Consider the following 18,748-nt stretch of genomic DNA (forward strand, 5'->3'; position numbering starts at 1 on the left):
ATGAAGTTCGGTGACCCAGACTGAGACCACGTCTCAAATAAGGTTCTGACTAATGTACAGTCTAACAGAAAGATTACTGGACATGTCATGCACTATTAATAACTCCTTTTATCAAAGATTTTTTTTTCCGCAATAGGAATGAGCAGAGTTCTGACTCACTCTAGGTTTGTGGTAAATTACAGATCACTTTCTGCTTTATTTAGCTGGAGTCCCTGTCATCATTTTTCTCCTTCTCTAACTCGTTGCCCTCATAATTACCATGTCTTCCCTAAACATCCTTCAGCTGTGAACAGCCCTAAGCACTATTCAGAGTGAGTGACAGCTCTCTTATTTGGTGCTGGGAGACACACAAACTCTTGGACAAACAATTGTCACTGTGTGCCAAGAAGCTGAAAAATTCTTCATGCCTCAGAACCATAATTACACTTCGGGTAGCATATTCTAAGGAAGTTATCCCATGTACAGGAAAAGCTGCAATGTGTCAGGATGTTCATTCCAGCAATATTTATAGTTAGTGAAAAACTGAAAGCAACCTAAATGCACAAGAAAAAAATTACAGTATCTCTCTCTGCTGGATAGAATAGTATGAAGCCATTTAGGACAGATTGTGAAAACCCTGTGGCAGTATGGGGAAATGTTTGCTAAGTTATATGAAAAGATAAGGACACAAAATACCAGAAGACACATTCCCCAGGGATATAGTCAGCAAAATCTAGAATGAAGAAAATTAGGACAAATACCGAATTCCCTTAACAAAATTGGGGCCAGGTATGGTGACTCACACCTGTAATTCCAGCACTTTGGGAGGCCAAGACAGGCAGATCATGAGGTCAGGAGTTCAAGACCAGCCTGGCCAACATGGTGAAACCCTGTCTCTACTAAAAATACAAAAACAATTAGCTGGGTGTACTGGCCTGCACCTGTACTCCCAGCTACTCGGGCAGCTGAGGCAGACGAATCACTGAACCTGGGAGGCAGAGGTTGCAGTAGGCTGAGATCAGGCCACTTCTCTCCAGCCTGGGCAGTAGAGTGAGACTCTGTCTCAGGAAAAAAAGAAAGAAAGAGAGAGAGAGAGAAAGAAAGAAAAGGCCAGATGCAGTGGTGCATGCCTGTAAACACAGCACTTTGGGAGGCGGAGATGGGCAGATCACCTGAGGTCAGGAGTTCAAGACCAGCCTGGCCAACATGGTGAAACTCCGTCTTTACTAAAACTATAAAAACTATCCGGGTGTGGAAGTAGGCACCTGTAATCCCAGCTACTCGGGAGGCTGAGGCAGGAGAATAACTTGAACCCGGGAGGCAGAGGTTACAGTGAGCCAAGATTGCACTGTTGCACTCCAGTCTGGGTGACAGAGTGAGGCTCTGTCTCAAAAGAAAAAAAAATAAATAAATAAAAAGATTTTATTATCAGGCAAATTTGAATACTGACAAGGTATTCAATGATATTAAGGAATTCTAAATGTTTAGGCATGAAATAGAATTGTAGTAAGTTTTTTTTTTTAATTTAAAAAGTCCTCCTGGGCCGGGCGCGGTGGCTCAAGCCTGTAATCCCAGCACTTTGGGAGGCCGAGGCGGGTGGCTCCCAAGGTCAAGAGATCGAGACCATCCTGGTCAACATGGTGAAACCCAGTCTCTACTAAAAATACAAAAAATTAGCTGGGCATGGTGGCACGTGCCTGTAATCCCAGCTACTCAGGAGGCTGAGGCAGGAGAATTGCCTGAACCCAGGAGGCAGAGGTTGTGGTGAGCCGAGATCGTGCCATTGCACTCCAGCCTGGGTAACAAGAGCGAAACTCCATCTCAACAAAATAAATAAATAAATAAATAAATAAATAAATAAATAAATAAATAAAAAGTCCTCCTTTCAGACATATATACTAAAATATCTGTGGATGAAATGATACAGTGACTGCATTTGCTTCAAATAATCTGGGCTGGGAACAATAGAGACATAATAAGATGGGCCATGAGGTGATAATTATTGAAGCTGTGTGATGAGGACGTTAAGTTCTTTACATTATTTTCTCTACTTTACTTTTCCTTATTCGAGACGGAGTCTCGCTCAGTCACCCAGGCTGGAGTGCGGTGGTGCAATTTCAGCTCACTGCAACCTCCACCTAACAGGTTCAAGCAGTTCTTCTGCCTCAGCTGCCTGAGTAGCTGAGATTATAGGCGCATGCTGGCTAATTTTTGTATTTTTAGTTGAGACGGGTTTTCAGCAGCTTGGCCAGGCTGGTCTCGAACTCCTCACCTCAAGTGATCTGTTCACCTTGGCCTCCCAAAGTGCTGAGATTACAGGTGTGAGCCACCATGCCCAGCCTATTTTCTCTACTTTTTTATGTTTGAAATTGTTCATAATAGGCCGGGCGCGGTGGCTCAAGCCTGTAATCCCAGCACTTTGGGAGGCCGAGGCGGGTGGATCACGAGGTCGAGAGATCGAGACCATCCTGGTCAACATGGTGAAACCCCGTCTCTACTAAAAATACAAAAAACTAGCTGGGCGTGGTGGCGTGTGCCTGTAATCCCAGCTACTCAGGAGGCTGAGGCAGGAGAATTGCCTGAACCCAGGAGGAGGAGGTTGCGGTGAGCCGAGATCGCGCCATTGCACTCCAGCCTGGGTAACAAGAGCGAAACTCCGTCTCAAAAAAAAAAAAAAAAAGAAATTGTTCATAATAAAAAGTCTAATTCTGGATGTATGTTAATGATTAAGATAAGCAAAAATAGAGCAGCACCAGTAACATCCTGTGGCACAAGACTGCCAGAGTTCAACTCCCAGCTCCTCTAGTTACCAGCCGTGTAACCTTAAGCAAGTTACTGAACCTCTCTGTGCTTCAGTTACCTCATTGCTAAATGAAATGGCAAGTGACACTGGTGTTCAGAAAAAAGAAAGTAAATGAAGATGGTAATGATCATGATAATACCCACCTCATGCTGTGAATATTAAATGGGCCAGTAAATGTGAAATGAAACACTTGAAACAATTCCTGGCACATAATGAAGTGCTCAGTATGTGTTGCCTTTTATTAATTCATTCCACATTTGAATGATATTTGAGCATGTACTTTACTAGATTATGAAAATTCAACAAAATAAAAACAGACCTTGGGGCTAGGAACTGTGGCTCAAGCCTGTAATCTCAGCATTTTGGGAGGCTGAGGCGGGAGGGTTGCTTGAGGCCAAGAGTTCAAGACCAGCCTGGGCAACATAACGAGACACTCCCCACACACACCGCCATCTCTACAAAAAATAAAAATAAATTAGCCAGGCATGGTGGTGCATTCCTGTAGTCCCAGCCACTCAGGAGGCTAAGGTGGGAGGATCATTTGAGCCTAGGGAGTTCGAGGCTGCAGTGATCTCACTAGTTCACTCCAGCCTGGGCAATAAAGCAAGCCCTGTCTCTTAAAACAACAGGCAGGGCGTGGTGGCTCACGCCTGTAATCCCAGCACTTTGGGAGGCTGAAGCAGAGGTGGATCATCTGAGGTCAGGAGTTCCAGACCAGCCTGGCCAACATGGTGAAACCCCATCGCTACTAAAAATGCAAAAATTATCCGGGCATAGTGTCGCACTCCTATAATCCCAGCTACTATGAATGCTGAGGTGGGAGAATTGCTTGAACGGAGACAGAGGCTGCAGTGAGCTGAGATCGTGCCATTGCACTCCAACCTGGGCGACAAGAGCAGAACTACATCTCAAAAAAAAGAAAGAAAGAAAAACAACAAAAACAGTCTTGAATCAGGATAGGGGGATTTGGGGTGATCTTTTTCATTCTCTAGTTTCAAACTTTGCATAATGTGATATTACCTTTAAATGTTTTATGAAAAGTCTTTTAAAACAAAATGAGCCTAGGTCACAGGCTCTCCCTGCCTTCTGGGAGCTCCTTAGGCCACTGAGGTAGACACATTCCTCAGCTCAGTGCACTTCGCTTCCATCTGATGACTTGGGAGTGGTGATGGGGCCTCTGCCTGTGAGAGATACACCATACACCCTCTTGTGGGCTGAGATAGGATGATAAACAAGCAACACGTCCCCTGGATGCGTTCAGAAGCCGGGAGGAGTGGTGTCAAGAAACAGAGCCCCTTCCCCTGCAGGAAAGAATGCCACCCTCACTCCTACTACTCCCATCCCCAACCTGCTTCCTGCAAGGAAGGAAAGAGCTGCTTATTTCATTGACGGTTGTGTTTTTATTTTTGTTTGGGTGGGGGATACCCCAGGCATGTGATGGGAAGCGGGAGCGGGAGGGCAAATGTTAAGTAAACAAAGGAGCAGCGAGTGACCCTCCTGAGAACTACTGAGCCAGTCAGAAGCCAGGAGTGGGTGCGGGATGGCAGCATCGCCGGTGGGCACTCTGTTCCGCCTCCCCCACCCAGGCCTGTGGTTGGCTATTTTGAGCTGTGGAGAGAAAGGGCTGAACCAGTCAGGGCCACTGGGCCCCATCCTCCAGCCTGTGCCTGGGAACAAGAACCTCCCTGGGAAACCAAGTGCAGGGTGGTACATTGGGACCCCCTCAAACTGCATATTCTTTGATATGGACAATTGACACTCTCCCATGAATAAAAGCAGTTAGAAAACTGAAAATATTTCAGATCAAAAGGGCAATGGATATAAAAACTGTAGCTTCAAAACGAGACCTCCTAGCTCCCTACCAACTGAGTTCCTACTCCTAGCCTCACCTATCCAGAAATTCTGGGCGGCCCCTGTCCCCAGATCACCTTCTCCTGCCTAAGGCCAGCTCCTCCTTCAGTGACGATCACAGCAAACATTATTGTTTGCTATGTTCCAGGCACTGGGCAAAGGGCTTTCTTTGTATGTTACAGAACTGCCTCCCGCTAGTCTGCTAGTCTTGCTCCCCGTCTCACATTTGCATTTCCTGAACTGTGAATTCTCAATAAAAATTAACTAAACTATGTAACAGAACTGTTACCACAAAGGGATCCCCTTCCAGACCCTAAGAGAGGGCTCCTGGATCTCACGCAAGAAAGCATTCAGGGCGAGTCCACGGTGTGAAGTAAAAACAAGTTTATTAGGAAGTAAAGGAATAAAAGAGCGGGAGCAACCCCAAGCAGCTGGTTGTCCATTTTTATGGTTATTTCTTGATGAGATGCTAAACAAGGGTTGGCTTATTCATGCTTCCCCTTTTAGACCATATAGGGTAACTTCCTGACGTTGCCATGGCATTTGTAAACTGTCATGGTGCTGCTGGGAGCGTAGCAGTCAGGACACCCAGAGGTCACTCTCTTCACCACTTTGGTTTTGATGGGTTTTGGACGGCTCCTTTACTGCAAACTGTTTTATCAGCGAGGTCTTTATGACCTGTATTTTGTGCTGACCTCCTATGTCATCTTGTGACTTAGAATGCCTTAACTGTAGGGTTCAGCCTGATTTTACTCAGCTCCTATTTAAGATGGAGTTGCTCTGGTTCCCACGTCTCTGACAGAACTAATTGCACATCGCAGACCACAGCCAAACTGCCCTCCCTTGTTCTTATCTCAGCCTCCTAGCCTTTTCCATCTGACGGACTCCTATACATCCCTCAAGGCCTAGCTCACCTGTCCCCTTCTCAGTGCAGCCTTCCCCAATGTTGGAGCAGAGTCCACTGCTCCATCCTCCAGGCTCCTCTGACCCTGGCAGATCCCTCAGTCCAAGCCCACCCCTGGGTGATCAGCTGGCTCTATTTGTGCACACACCAGTCTTCCCTCATTTGTTGGGGGACATTTACTTTTCTCAGCCAGGCGTGGTGGCTCTCCACAAAAATACAAAGTTGGCGGGGTGTGGTGGTGCACATCTGCAGTCCCAGCTACTTTGGAGGGTGAGGTGGGAAGATGGCTCGAGCCCAGGAGGTTGAGGCTGCAAGTGAGCTGTGATCACGCTACTGCAGTCCTAGATGACAGAATGAGACCTGTCTCAAAACAATTTTTTAAAAAGCAACTCTGAATCCCCAATGCCTAAGAGGCCTTGGTGCACAGTGCGTGCTCAGATATGTGCTAAGTAAATGAGAGAGTACCTCCAAGCATGGCAGATTAAGTGCATGTATACACCCCTTTCCCTTTTCCACAGGGAACAAGAATAACAGAGGACTTTGTCTCCCTCCCCCCGAAATTGCCCAGTAGCCTGGCATTAGATGGATCCCTGGCTGACCTGATAAAGAAGCTAGCCCTCCTCTTTTCCTTTCAGTTATCCCCCGACACAGGCTGGACATGGGGGTCTCCAACATCAGGGAGGGAAGGGGATAGATGTCTGCTGAACTTCCTTCCCCTATGGTCCCATCTTTGGGATAGAGGGTTACCACCCTCAGAGGGAGGAGCTGTGACTCAGACTGCCTGAGAGTCTCACTTTCCTGGGCCCTGACCTTGGGAGCCAGGACCCTGCCATTCCTCAGCCTCTTCTCTGCCTGCCATCCTAGACACACAAAGCATCAGGCTAGAAGGGATCTCAGAGACTGTGAGGGTCCACAGAATGGAAGGGCCAAGGGGATTGGGAAAAGATATGTCCCGTGGCACAAATGTCTGCGGGTCTTGGGCCTAGCCCAAGAATTTGCCCAGGACTTTCACAGGCCAAGGCAGAGCATCGGACTCCCCAGCGATGGCTCTTCCAGTCCCATGCCATGTGTCCCTCAGGTCTGTATGATCTCACACCTGGACCTTTGCCATAACCTGTTTTCCTGCCACCAATACATCCCACACACAACCAAGAGAGTGATCCAAATAGCAAATCTAATTTTAAAACCTTTCAATCTGCCCAGATGTGGTGGTTCACACTTGTAACCCCAACACTTTGGGAAGGCAAGGTGGGCAGATTGCTTGAACCCAGGAGTTTGAGACTAGCCTGAGAAACATGACCAAATCCCGTCTCTACACAAAAATACAAAACAACAACAACAACAACAACAACAACAACAACAACAACAACAAATTAGCTGGGTGTGGTAGTATGCACCTCTGGTTCTATCCCCTCAGGAGGCTGAGGCGGAAGGATCACCTGAGCCTGGGGAGGTTGAGGCTTCAGTGAACTGTGATGCCACCACTGCACTCCAGCCTGGGCAACAGTGGGACCTTTTCTTGAAAAAAATACAAATAAAAACTTGGCCAGGCACAGTGGCTCATGCCTATATCTCAACACTTCTGGGAAGCCAAGGTGAGAGGATCACTTTGCATTAGCAGTTCAAGACTAGCCTGGCCAAAATGGTGAGACCCTGTCTCTACTTGGAAAAAAATAATAATACAAATATTGGTCGGGCGTGGTGGTTCATGCCTGTAATCCCAGCTACTCAGGAGGCTGAGGTAGGAGAATCCCTTGAACCCAGGAGGCAAAGGTTGCAGTGAACCAAGATCACACCACTGCACTCCAACCTGGGTGACAGAATGAGACTCCGTCTCAAAAAAACAAATAGACCAAGTACAATGGCTCATGCCTGTAATCTCAGCACTTTGGGAGGCCGAGGCAGGCAGATCACCTGAGGTCAGGAGTTCGAGACCAACCTTGCCAACATGGCGACACCCCGCCTCTACTAAAAACACAAAAATGAGCCAGGTGTGGAGGCAGGCACCTGTAATTCCAGCTACTCAGAAGACCAAGGCAGGAGAATCACTTGAACTCTAGAGGCAGAGGTTGCAGTGAGCAGAGATCGTGTCATTGCACTCCAGCCCAGCGACAGAGCAAAACTCCGTCTCAATAAATATATAGCCTGAGTGCCATGGCTCACACCTGTAATCCCAACATTTTGGGAGGCCGAGGCAGGCAGATCACCTGAGGTTAGAAGTTCAAGACTGGCGTAGTCAACATGGTGAAACCCCGTGTCTACTGAAAATACAAAAATTAGCCTGGTGTGATGGTGGGTTCCTGTAATCCCTGCTACTCGGGAGGCTGAGGCAGGAGAATTGCTTGAACTGGGGAGGCACAGGTTGCAGTCAGCCAAGATCTCACCACTGCACTCCAGCCTGGGTACAGAGCGAGATTCCATCTCAATAAATAAATTAATAAAATAATAAAAATTAAATAAAACCTTTCAATCCACAAGACACAGAATCAAGTCTCAATGCATCCGTGGCATGCAAGCCGCAAGGATCTGCTCCCTTTTTACTTCTTTACCCCTGGCTTTTGTCACCATCCCCTCCATCCACCCAGTGATCTGGAAGCCAAGCTATTTCATGCTCCCTTGCTGTTACACACTGTTTCTCCACCTGATTAGGCCAGCCTTGAAACCCAGCTCAGATGTCACTCCTTGGTGAAGCCTTCCTTGATGATACCCTAGAGAAGTTGGTGTACCAGTTAAGGATGCTCTCAGCTGAAAGCAACAGAAAACTCAAATAAATATTCTTATCCCAGTTTGCCATTAGAATCACCTGAGGAGCTTCTGAAAGTTCCCATCACCTGGCCAAGCACGGTGGCTCACAAATGTGATCCTAGCACTTTGGGAGGCCGAGGCAGGTGGATCACCTGAGGTCAGGAGTTTGAGACTCACCTAGCTAACATGAAGAAAATTCCCTAGGTAGGGTGCAGTGGCTCACACCTATAATTATAGCACTTCAGGAGGCTGAGGTGGGTGGATCACCTGAGGTCTGGAGTTCAAGACCAGCCTGATCAGCATAGAAAAACCCCATCTCTATTTAGAAAAAAAAATACAAAATTAGCCAGGTGTGGTGGCACATGCCTATAATCCCAGCTACTCGGGAGGCTGAGGCAGAATTGCTTGAGCCCAGGAGGCGGAGTTTGCAGTGAGCCAAGATCACACCATTGCACTCCAGCCTGGGCAACAAGAGCAAAACTCTGTCTCTCTCTCACACACACACATATATACAAAAGCAAAACAAAACAAAACAAAAAACTCTACTAAAAATACAAAAATTAGCTGGACATGGTGGTGTGTGCCTTTAATCCCAGCTACTTGGGAGGCTGAGGCAGGAGAATTTTTTGAACCCAGGAGGCAGAGGCTGCAGTGAGCCGGGATCGTGCCAGTGCACTCCAGCCTGGGCGACAGAGTGAGACTCTGTCTCAAAAAGAAAAATATATTCCTATCACCAGACACATGCCAGATTAACTCAATTAAAATCTCCGTGGGTGTACCCAGGCATCAGGAGTTTTCAAAACTGCCTATATTCTAATGTACAGCCAAGTTGAAAAGCTCTGAAATTAGGGGGTTCTCGTTCTCACATGCTGAGTCTAGAGGAGGCGGTTGCAGGTGTTGGGTGAGGAGTTCAATGGCCTCCAGCCAACAACTCAGTAATACTCAACCTTCCCTTTATGCTTTGTTGTCCTTTCATGTTGAGCCTTTCATGTTCAAAGTAGGGGCCAGGCACAGTGGCTCAGGCTGTAATCCCCAGCACTTTGGTGAGCCAAGGCAGGAGCCTTAAGAATTCAAGACCAGCCTGGGCAACAAAGTGAGACCCTCATCTCTTAAAAAAAAAAAAAAGTAGCTGGTTGCAGTGGCACATGTCTGTGGTCCCAGCTACATAACAGGCTAAGGCAGGAGGATTACTTGAACTTGGTGGGGGTCAAGGCTGCAGTGAGCTGTATTTGTACCATTACACTCCAATCTGGACAACACAGTGAGACCCCTTCACCAAAAAAAAAAAAAAAAAAAGCTGGGTACAGTGGCTCACACCTATAATCCTAGCACTTTGGGAAGCTGAGGCAGGTGAATCACCTGAGGTCAGGAGTTCAAGACCAGCCTGGCCAATATGGTGAAACCCGTCTCTACTGAAAACACAGAAACTAGTGGGATGTGGTGGTGTGGGCCTGTAATCCCAGCTACTCAGGAGGTTGAGGCAGGAGGATCGCTTGAATCCTGGAGGTGGAGGTTGTAGTGAACTGAGATCAAAGACTGATCTTGCCGGGCGCGGTGGCTCAAGCCTGTAATCCCAGCACTTTGGGAGGCCGAGACGGGTGGATCACAAGGTCAAGAGATCGAGACCATCCTGGTCAACATGGTGAAACCCCGTCTCCACTAAAAATACAAAAAATTAGCTGGGCATGGTGGCGCGTGCCTGTAATCCCAGCTATTCAGGAGGCTGAGGCAGGAGAATTGCCTGAACCCAGGAGGCAGAGGTTGCGGTGGGCTGAGATCGCGCCATTGCACTCCAGCCTGGGTAACAAGAGCAAAACTCCGTCTCAAAAAAAAAAAAAAAAAAAAAAAAAAGACTGATCTTACCAGCAAATCAAAGACTGTCCCAGACTGTCAAAGACTGTTTGCAGACTTCCGCTTACATGTCATTGACCAGAATTGGGCCACCCTCAGCTACAAAGGAGATTGGAAAAGTGGGCAACAGGACTTCTGATGGGCTGAGAAGCTCAGTCAGGTTGAACCATCCAGGGCTGAGTGCATTGCCACTCCTAAAGCCGTGTGTGTTATCTGGTAGTAGGAGAGAAGGGATGGATACCAACTGCACAGCCAGCAGGTTCTCCCGTGTTATTAATACTTATTCTCTCTCTGTACACATCACTTGGGGAAGCTCCTTGTACACACATCCATCAATGCAGGCATCACATCAAAGCATTGTGGAGACATGTCTGTGTCTCCCTCCAGACTAACCACTCTCAACTCAGGCTGCGCATTAGACATATCTGGGGAGCTTTTGAAAGAAACCAGTGCCTAAACCCCATGCACAGAGATTTGAATGTAATTGGTTCAGATGAAGCCCCAGCATAACTAATTTGTAAAAGCTCCCCAAGTGATTTGAATGTGCAGGCTGTTTTGAGAACCCTGCTACAGACCCAGCACCTTAAGAACCTTGTCTAGGCTGGGCAAGGTGGCTCACACTTGTAATCCCAGCACTTTGGGAGGCCAAGATGGGCGGATTACAAGGTCAGGAGTTTGAGACCAGCCTAGCCAACACAGTGAAATCCTGTCTGTAATAAAAACACAAAAATTAGCCAGGTGCAGTGGCAGGCACCTGTAATCCCAGCTACTCAGGAGGCTGAGGCAGGAGAATCTCCTGAACCGAAGAGGCGGAGGTTGCAGTGAGCCGAGATCGCGCCACTGCACTCCAGCCTGGGTGACAGAGCTAGACTCTGTCTCCAAAAAAAAAAAAAAAAAAAAAAAAAAATCCCTGTCTATATTACCTTCAAATAGCATATGAGGCTCACAGGAAATCCTCACTGAATGAATAAATGAATACACAAATAAATAAATGGAAGACAATTTCTCTTCCAATTCTGCAGTCCCCAGCCTGTAGTGCGCACTGTTCTAAGTGTAGTTCCTCCCTCCCCTGGGATCTCCCTCCTTCACTGAGTTTGCACCCAGCCTCGCTTCATTAACCACATCTGCAGCTCCAGCTGGGCTCCTGCTTCTCCCACAGCTGCTGTGCTGGACATCCTAGTCCCACTCTTTTCCTGGAAGCTGCCCTAGTGTTAGAAGGAAATAACCCTCCATCCACAGCCAGGCTCAGCTTCTGTGCCTCAGTTAAAGGCCCTGTCCAGTGTGAGAGAGAAAGGAGGGAAAGGGAAGATTACTCAGCTTTCTGTCCCACATTCAGCTGCAGTTCCAAAACGGACACCCAAGTAGCCAGCAGCAGAGTTTCTGGCCTAACTAACAAGCAACCCTCAGAGAAAAGTGTTGCTTGTTGCTTCTGCTGCCTGAGTATCGAAAATTATCTGATTCCTCAGACAAATGTGAGTCTGTGAAATGCCCGTGTTGACACGGCAGGAATGAGTCCGTGGTGAGTACACTCTCAGAGATGACGTCATCTAGTATCCGACCATCTGATCTGGTCCCCATCATGCTTCTGATGCCCGTCGTTTCTGAAACTGCTGTTCAAAGGTAACCTACAAGGCCAGCCTCACAGGCATGTGGCTGATGCGTTCCCACAAGACCTCATGCCCTGTGCTCAGAAGAGCCCTGGACTTGGTTCTGTACTCTGCTGTTGTCGTCATCTTGAAATTCTTTTTTTATTTTTATTTGTTTAGAGACAGAGTTGCACCCCTGTCGCCCAGGCTGGAGTGCCGTGATGCAGTCACAGCTCACTGCAGCCTCTACTTCCCAGGCTCAAGCTGTCCTGCCACCTCAGCCTCCTGAGTAGCTGGGACTACAAGTATGCACCACCATGCTCTGCTAATTTTTTTTTTCTTTTTGTAAAAAGTGTATTTGGACAGGCCGGGCTTGGTGGCTCACGCCTGTAATCCCAGCACTTTGGGAGGCAAAGGCGGTGGATCATCTGAGGTCGGGAGTTCAAGACCAGTCTGATCAACATGGAGAAACCCCATCTCTATAAACAAAAAAAAAAAAAATTTTTTAAATGTATTTGGACAAATAGTTTTGTTATTGTTTTGTTTCGTTTTTTGTTTTTGAGACAGTCTCGCTCTGTTGACAGGCACCAGGCTGGAGTGCAGTGGCGCAATCTCGGCTCACTGCAACCTCTGCCTCCTGGGTTTAAGCAATTCTCCTGCTTCAGCCTTCTAAGTAGCTGGGACTACAGGCACGTGCCACCATGTCTGGCTAATTTTTGTATTTAAAAAGAGATGGGATTTCACCATGTTGGCCAGGATGGTCTCGATCTCTTGACCTTGTGATGCGCCCACCTCAGCCTCCCAGAGTTTTGGGATTACAGGCATGAGCCACTGCGCCCGGCCTGTTTGTTTGGTTTTTAGTAGAGACGAGGTCTCACTATGTTGCACAGGACAGTCTCAAACTCATGAGGCTCCTTGGATCTTAGCCTCCCAAAGTGCTGCGATTATAAGCATGAGCCATGCACCCAGTCTTAAAATTCTTTTTTTTTTTTTTTTTTTTGAGACAGGGTCTTGATGCGTCACCTACGCTGGAGTGAAGTAGTGCGACCTTGGCTCAGTGAAACTTCTGCCTCCTGGGTTCAAGTGATTCTCGTGCCTTAGCCTCCCAAAATAGCTGGGATTACAGACATGTGCCACCATGGCCCAGTTAATTTTTTGTATTTTTAGTAGGGATGGTGTTTCACCATGTTGGTCAGGCTGGTCTGGAACTTCTGGTCTTAAGTGATCTACCCGCCTCGGCATCCCAAAATACTAGGATTACAGGATTACACCATACCCAGCAAGGCCTTGACATTCTTTTTTTTTTTTTTTTTCAGACAGAGTTTCACTCTTGTTACCCAGGCTGGAGTGCAATGGCACGATCTCGGCTCACTGCAACCTCCGCCTCCTGGGTTCAGGCAATTCTCCTGCCTCAGCCTCCTGAGTAGCTGGGATTACAGGCACACGCCACCATGCCCAGCTAATTTTTCGTATTTTTTTTTAGTAGAGACGGTGTTGACCAGGATGGTCTCAATCTATTGACCTTGTGATCCACCCGCCTCGGCCCCCCAAAGTGCTGGGATTACAGGCGTGAGCCACCGCGCCCAGCCGGCCTTGACATTCTTAACCATTTCGGCAGGGCGTAGTGCTCACTACATGAGCCACTACAGAATTTCAAGGCTGGGTGCATGGATCATGCCTATAATCTCAGGACTTTGGGAGGCCAAGGACCAAGGAGCCTCATAAGTTTGAGACTGGCCTGTGCAACAGAGTGAGACCTTCTTGAGACTCTGTTGAGATCAGGAGTTAGAGACCAGCCTGGCCAACATGGTGAAACCCTGTCTCTACTAAAAATACAAAAATTAGCCAGGCATGGTGGCGGGCGCCTATAATCCCAGCTTTTCGGGAGGCTGAGGCTGGAGAATCACTTGAACCTGGGAGATGGGGGTTGCAGTGAGCTGAGGTTGCACCACTGCACTCCAGCCTGGGCCACAGAATGAGACTCCATCCCCCCGCCCAAAAAAGAGCTGGGCACGGTGGCTCACGCCTGTAATCCCAGCACTTTGGGAGGCCAAGGCGGGCTGATCACCTGAGGTCAGGAGCTTGAGACCAGCCTGGCCAACATGGTGAAACCCCGTCTCTACTAAAAATACAAAAATAAGCCAGGCGTGGTGGCAGGCACCTGTAATCCCAGCTACTCCAGAGGCTGAGGCAGGAGGATCTCTTGAACCCAGAGACGGTGGAGGTTACAGTGAGCCGAGATCACACCATTGCACTCCAGACTGGGTGACAGAGGGAGACTCCATCAAAAAAAAAAAAAAAGAAATTTGGCCAGGTGTGGTGGCTCACACCTGTAATCCAAGCACTTTGGAGGCCAAGGCGGGCAGATCACCTGAGGTTGGAAGTTCAAGACCAGCCTGACCAACATGGTGAAACCCCATCTTTAAAAATATGTATGTGTATATATATATATATATTTTTTTTTTTTTAAAGAAATTCTTAACAGGTTTTGAAACAAGGGGCCCCTCCCCACCATTTTTATTTTGCACTGAGCTCTGCAATTCCATGTCCAGTCCTGGTCACCACAGTCTTGCAAAAACCAGCAAGGCTGTCCTTCTCAGCAAGGTCTCCACTGCATATGATGTCATCTTCCTTCATGTAAGTATATCCTGTCTGGTCTCTGTGACACCCCACTCTTCTACCTCTCTGACCTGGCAGGAGGGCTTCCGAGTGCTACACAATACCATGGGCACCATCAGGCTCCACATGCAAGGATGTAGGGTGTGGGTAAGTGTGGCACAGAGACCAGAGGTGCTAGCAGGCAATGGGAAGAGGTTGGACAAGGAGTCAGAAAACAGGGCTCTGGTCTTTGGCCACTGACTCACTGTGTAACTCTGGTCACATTCTGGGCCTCAGTTTACCCATCTGAAAACTAAAGAAGGGTCAACTGGCTGGCCCCTTCCTTTGAGCTCTATCAATCCCTGAGGCTCTGAATCCAGCACCGAACTGGAGATAGTGTGGGTAGGGAGTTGCAGGGGAGAAGCCACCATGGGCTAAGGAATGAGACGGGTCATCCACACGGATCACATCTATGACCCCTTGTCACCCCTGCCCCTGAAGAGCATACCAGAGGAGGTGGTGGGGAAAAGCCTGGCATGGTACTGAAATCATGGAGGAAGACCCGATGTGTTCTGGAAGACTGTAATCCTAACAACTCGCCACTGCACAGCACTTCACAAAGTGCCTTCACATCCGCTCAACCCTGGCAGCTCTTCCCAACCAGCAGCGTCAGGTCACATACTCAGGTCACAAATGAATCTCATCCTCTGCCTTGAAATCCTTCCTTCCCACTACCCAGTGAACATTAGGAGAGGTTGGTATCACGGAGTGGCATGGCCTGCAAATGATGCTTGGGGCCGGGATGCCCTGGGGAACAAGTCATCCAAGCCCTCTTTGGTGCCCAGGCCTGAAGGAGGGTTCAAAGTGCCACCCTGAGAGTCCAAGGCTCCAGCAGAGAGAACCTGAGTTGGTTCTCATCCAGATCATAAAATCAGCAGGAAAACTCAGAGGCGACCACATCAGGCTTCAGGTGCCTTAAAGAATTCCTTCTGACTCCTAGAGAGGCCATCAATCCACCACACAGAGATCAAACTAAAGTTGAACCACAGCACCCCTGGCAGGCAAGACAGCTGGGCACTATGAGGAGCCAGGAGATGTGGCCCTGGACAGACATGTTTTCCAAGGAAGGCTAAGGGAAGTTTGCTCACCGTGGAAGAAAGTGCCACAGAGCGTGAAGGAAGGGCAGAAGCGGCCGGGTATGGTGGCTCACACCTGCAATCCCAGCACTTTGGGAGGCAAAGGCAGGCAGATTACCTGAGGTCAACAGTTCAAGACCAGCCTAACCAACATGGAGAAACCCCATCCCTACAAAAATACAAAAACAAAACAACAACAACAACAAAACAAGAGGAGCAGCAGACGGCGGGGGAGAATGGAGTTGGGGGTGTACAGGTTGCTGGAGACAGTGGATGTGAGATGGGGCCCGCCCAGTTCAGTTCTGCCCCCCAGGCCTGCCAAGCAGGGATCCTTCTGCCCAGCCAAGTTCTGGGCAGGGAAGAGGGGTTCTTGGAAACAGAGTCTCAGCCTCGAAGGCTGAGGGAAGATGATAGTATCAAGGCTGGGGAGGGGAGCCTGGGGCAGGGAATGGAACTGGGGCCTGGTATCCCCATGGCAGAGTTCATCAGGGTCCAGGATCTGCCCTCTCTTGGCATTGCCTGGCCACACCATGGCTCAGGTATCCGACACCTGGGCCCGGAGTCACATGCAGGAAACCCAACACTCTTAAGTCCCAGCCCCCAACTTCCAGCAGCTACAAGCAAACAGGAGGAGGAAGCGGGTCTCCAGAGCCCAGCAGCAGGGAGCCGGGAGAGGGCAGCTGCACTGGAGAAGGCTCTACCACCAAGAAGGGTGAGAGGAAGAGAGGAGGAGAGGGAGGAGGAGGAAGGCCGTGCAAGGCAGAGAGGACAGAGCTGGGCAGGCAGACAGGTGGGCACTCCCAGAAGAGGGGTTGATGGGCATAGAAGGTGGGCCAGAAGTCCATTTTACCTAGTCACCCGGCCTAGCTGGATGCCCTGGCACCCTATCAGTCATCTGTCCCACTTGTCTCCATCACACAAGTGCCAACTAGACCCCTGGTGGCTACCTAGCCCACCTGGCAGCCACCCAGGCAGATAGGGGAAAAAGACTTTATTCCAATGAGAGAGATCAATACATAGAGGCAGAAACTTAGAAACCCCCGGACCCAGAATGACCAACAGGGCCTCATAGATTAACCTTCAAGAATCAATAGACCCTAAAAGAGTTTGAAGCACAAGAGACCCTTTACCCAAAAGGCCCTATTGAGGAGCCTTAAAACAAGATACCCCAAGAAGGAAGTGAACAAGTCACCCAGTCTTGAGAGGAAGCCCCGGCCCAAAGGGACTCCCCAAGGGACCTCAGGAGGAGAGAGCTGGCAGTGGGCATGTGATTCTCTTTACTCACTCTTCCTTTATGTGACCTTTTCTTCCCCAGATCCTACTCCACTCCAGGAGTATGCCAACTTGCGGCCATGCTCCCACCAGCAGGTCACCTCCTGTCCCTCCTGCTGGTGATAGGCACAGGTGGTACTGTGCCCAGTCCCCAGGTGCCTCCCCGGGGCTGCTACGTGGCAAAGGAAGCAGGTGAACGGACGTTCCGCTGCAGCCAGGCAGGCCTGAGCGCTGTGCCCTCCGGCATCCCCAACGACACCCGCAAGCTCTACCTGGATGCCAACCAGCTGGCATCGGTGCCTGCTGGTGCCTTCCAGCACCTGGCTGTCCTGGAGGAGCTGGATCTGTCCCATAATGCCCTCGCCCACCTCTCAGGGGCGGCTTTTCAGGGCCTGGAGGGCACACTGCGCCACCTTGACCTCTCTGCCAACCAGCTGGCCTCGGTGCCTGTGGAGGCCTTTATGGGACTACAGATCCAAGTGAACCTATCCGCCAACCCATGGCACTGCGACTGCGCTCTCCAGGAAGTGCTCAGGCAGGTGAGGCTGGCACCAGGCACTGGGACAGGCATCGTGTGTGGCCCCGGAGCCCGACCGGACTTTGTGGGGCAGGAGTTCCTGCTGCTGGCAGGGGAGAAAGAGCTGTGTGGGACAGGGCGGGGCGGGGCCCGGAGGAGCACCGATGTGGCCCTGCTGGTCACCATGGGGGGCTGGCTGACACTCGTTGTGGCTTACCTGGTGCATTATGTGTGGCAGAACCGAGATGAGACCCGGCGCTCCCTCAAGCGGGCCCCAGTGCTGCCCGTGCGTTCCGAGGGCTCCTCCACCCTCAGCACAGTGGTCTGAAGACCTGGGGAGCTCCTCCAGCCACACCTCACACCCCTGCCCCTATGCCGTCTCCTTTCCTCTGACTCCCTCTGCCTCCGTTGCCCCCAGTGCGTCCCGCCCCTTTCTCCTTTATTACCCCTAAATACCTACTGGTTCGCTGGCTTGCTCTCTGTCATCTTACCCAACACCGTCTTTGGTGCCTGGAATTTTTTGGTGCCTACTCTGTGCCTGGTTTGTACTAAACTCAGAAAATCCAGAACAGAGAATGACCACAGGTGGGGTGGGAGCAGGGGAGGAGGGGCTGGGGGGAGCAGGTTGAGGAGGAAGCCTACACCTGGCCCAGGGCGATCTCAAAACCTTCACTGTAGGATGTTTAAACTGATTCTACTTTTGTTTTGTTTTGGTTTTGAGATGGAGTCTGGCTCTGTCACCACGCTGCTGGAGTGCAGTGGCGCAATCTTGGCTCATTGCAACCTCTGCCTCCCGGTTAAGTGATTCTTCTGCCTCAGCCTCCTGAGTAGCTGGGACTACAAGCGCGCACCACCATGCCCGGCTAACTTTTTTGTATTTTTAGTAGAGATGGGAGTTTCACCATGTTGGCCAGGATGGTCTCGATCTCTTGACCTCGTGATCCACCCACCTCAGCCTCCCATAGTACTGGGATTACAGGCGTGAGCCACCGCGCCTGGCCATTTTTTTTTTTTTTTTTTTTTGAGATAGTCTCACTCTGTCTCCAGGCTGGAGTGCAGTGGCACGATCTCGGCTCACTGCAACCTCTGCCTCCTGGTTCAAGTGATTCTTCTGCCTCTGCCTCAGCCTCCCGAGTAGCTGGGACTATAGGTGCATGCCACCACACCCGGCTAATTTTTGTATTTTTTAGTAGAGACAGGTTTCACCCTGTTAGCCAGGCTGGTCTCGATTTCTTGACCTTGTGATCTGCCTGCCTCGGCCTTCCAAAGTGCTGAACTGATTCTTAAAGAATGGGGAGGCCGAGCGCAGTGGCTTGCGCCTGTAATCCCAGCACTTTGGAAGGCCAAAGTGGTTGGATCACCTAAGGTCAGGAGTTCGACACCAGCCTGGCCAACATCGTGAAACCCCGTTTCTACTAAAAATACAAAAAATTAGCAGGGCATGGTAGCGTGCACCTGTAATCCCAGCTACTCATGAGGCGGAGACAGGAGAATCATTTGAACCCG

At 49.6% G+C, this 18,748-nt stretch overlaps 1 protein-coding gene across 1 annotated transcript; it reads left to right on the forward strand.

The window, feature by feature from the left end:
• The first annotated feature begins 15,733 nt into the window (after nt 1-15,733).
• On the forward strand, nt 15,734-17,570 carry LRRC3C (leucine rich repeat containing 3C). The gene is made up of 2 exons (XM_074388004.1): nt 15,734-16,281; nt 16,769-17,570. The coding sequence occupies exons 1-2, from the start codon at nt 15,734-15,736 to the stop codon at nt 17,568-17,570; spliced, it is 1,350 nt and encodes a 449-aa protein (XP_074244105.1).
• Nucleotides 17,571-18,748: the final 1,178 nt, after the last annotated feature.

This window comes from Saimiri boliviensis, chromosome 17 (assembly GCF_048565385.1).
Source record: "Saimiri boliviensis isolate mSaiBol1 chromosome 17, mSaiBol1.pri, whole genome shotgun sequence".
NCBI lineage: Eukaryota > Metazoa > Chordata > Mammalia > Primates > Cebidae > Saimiri > Saimiri boliviensis.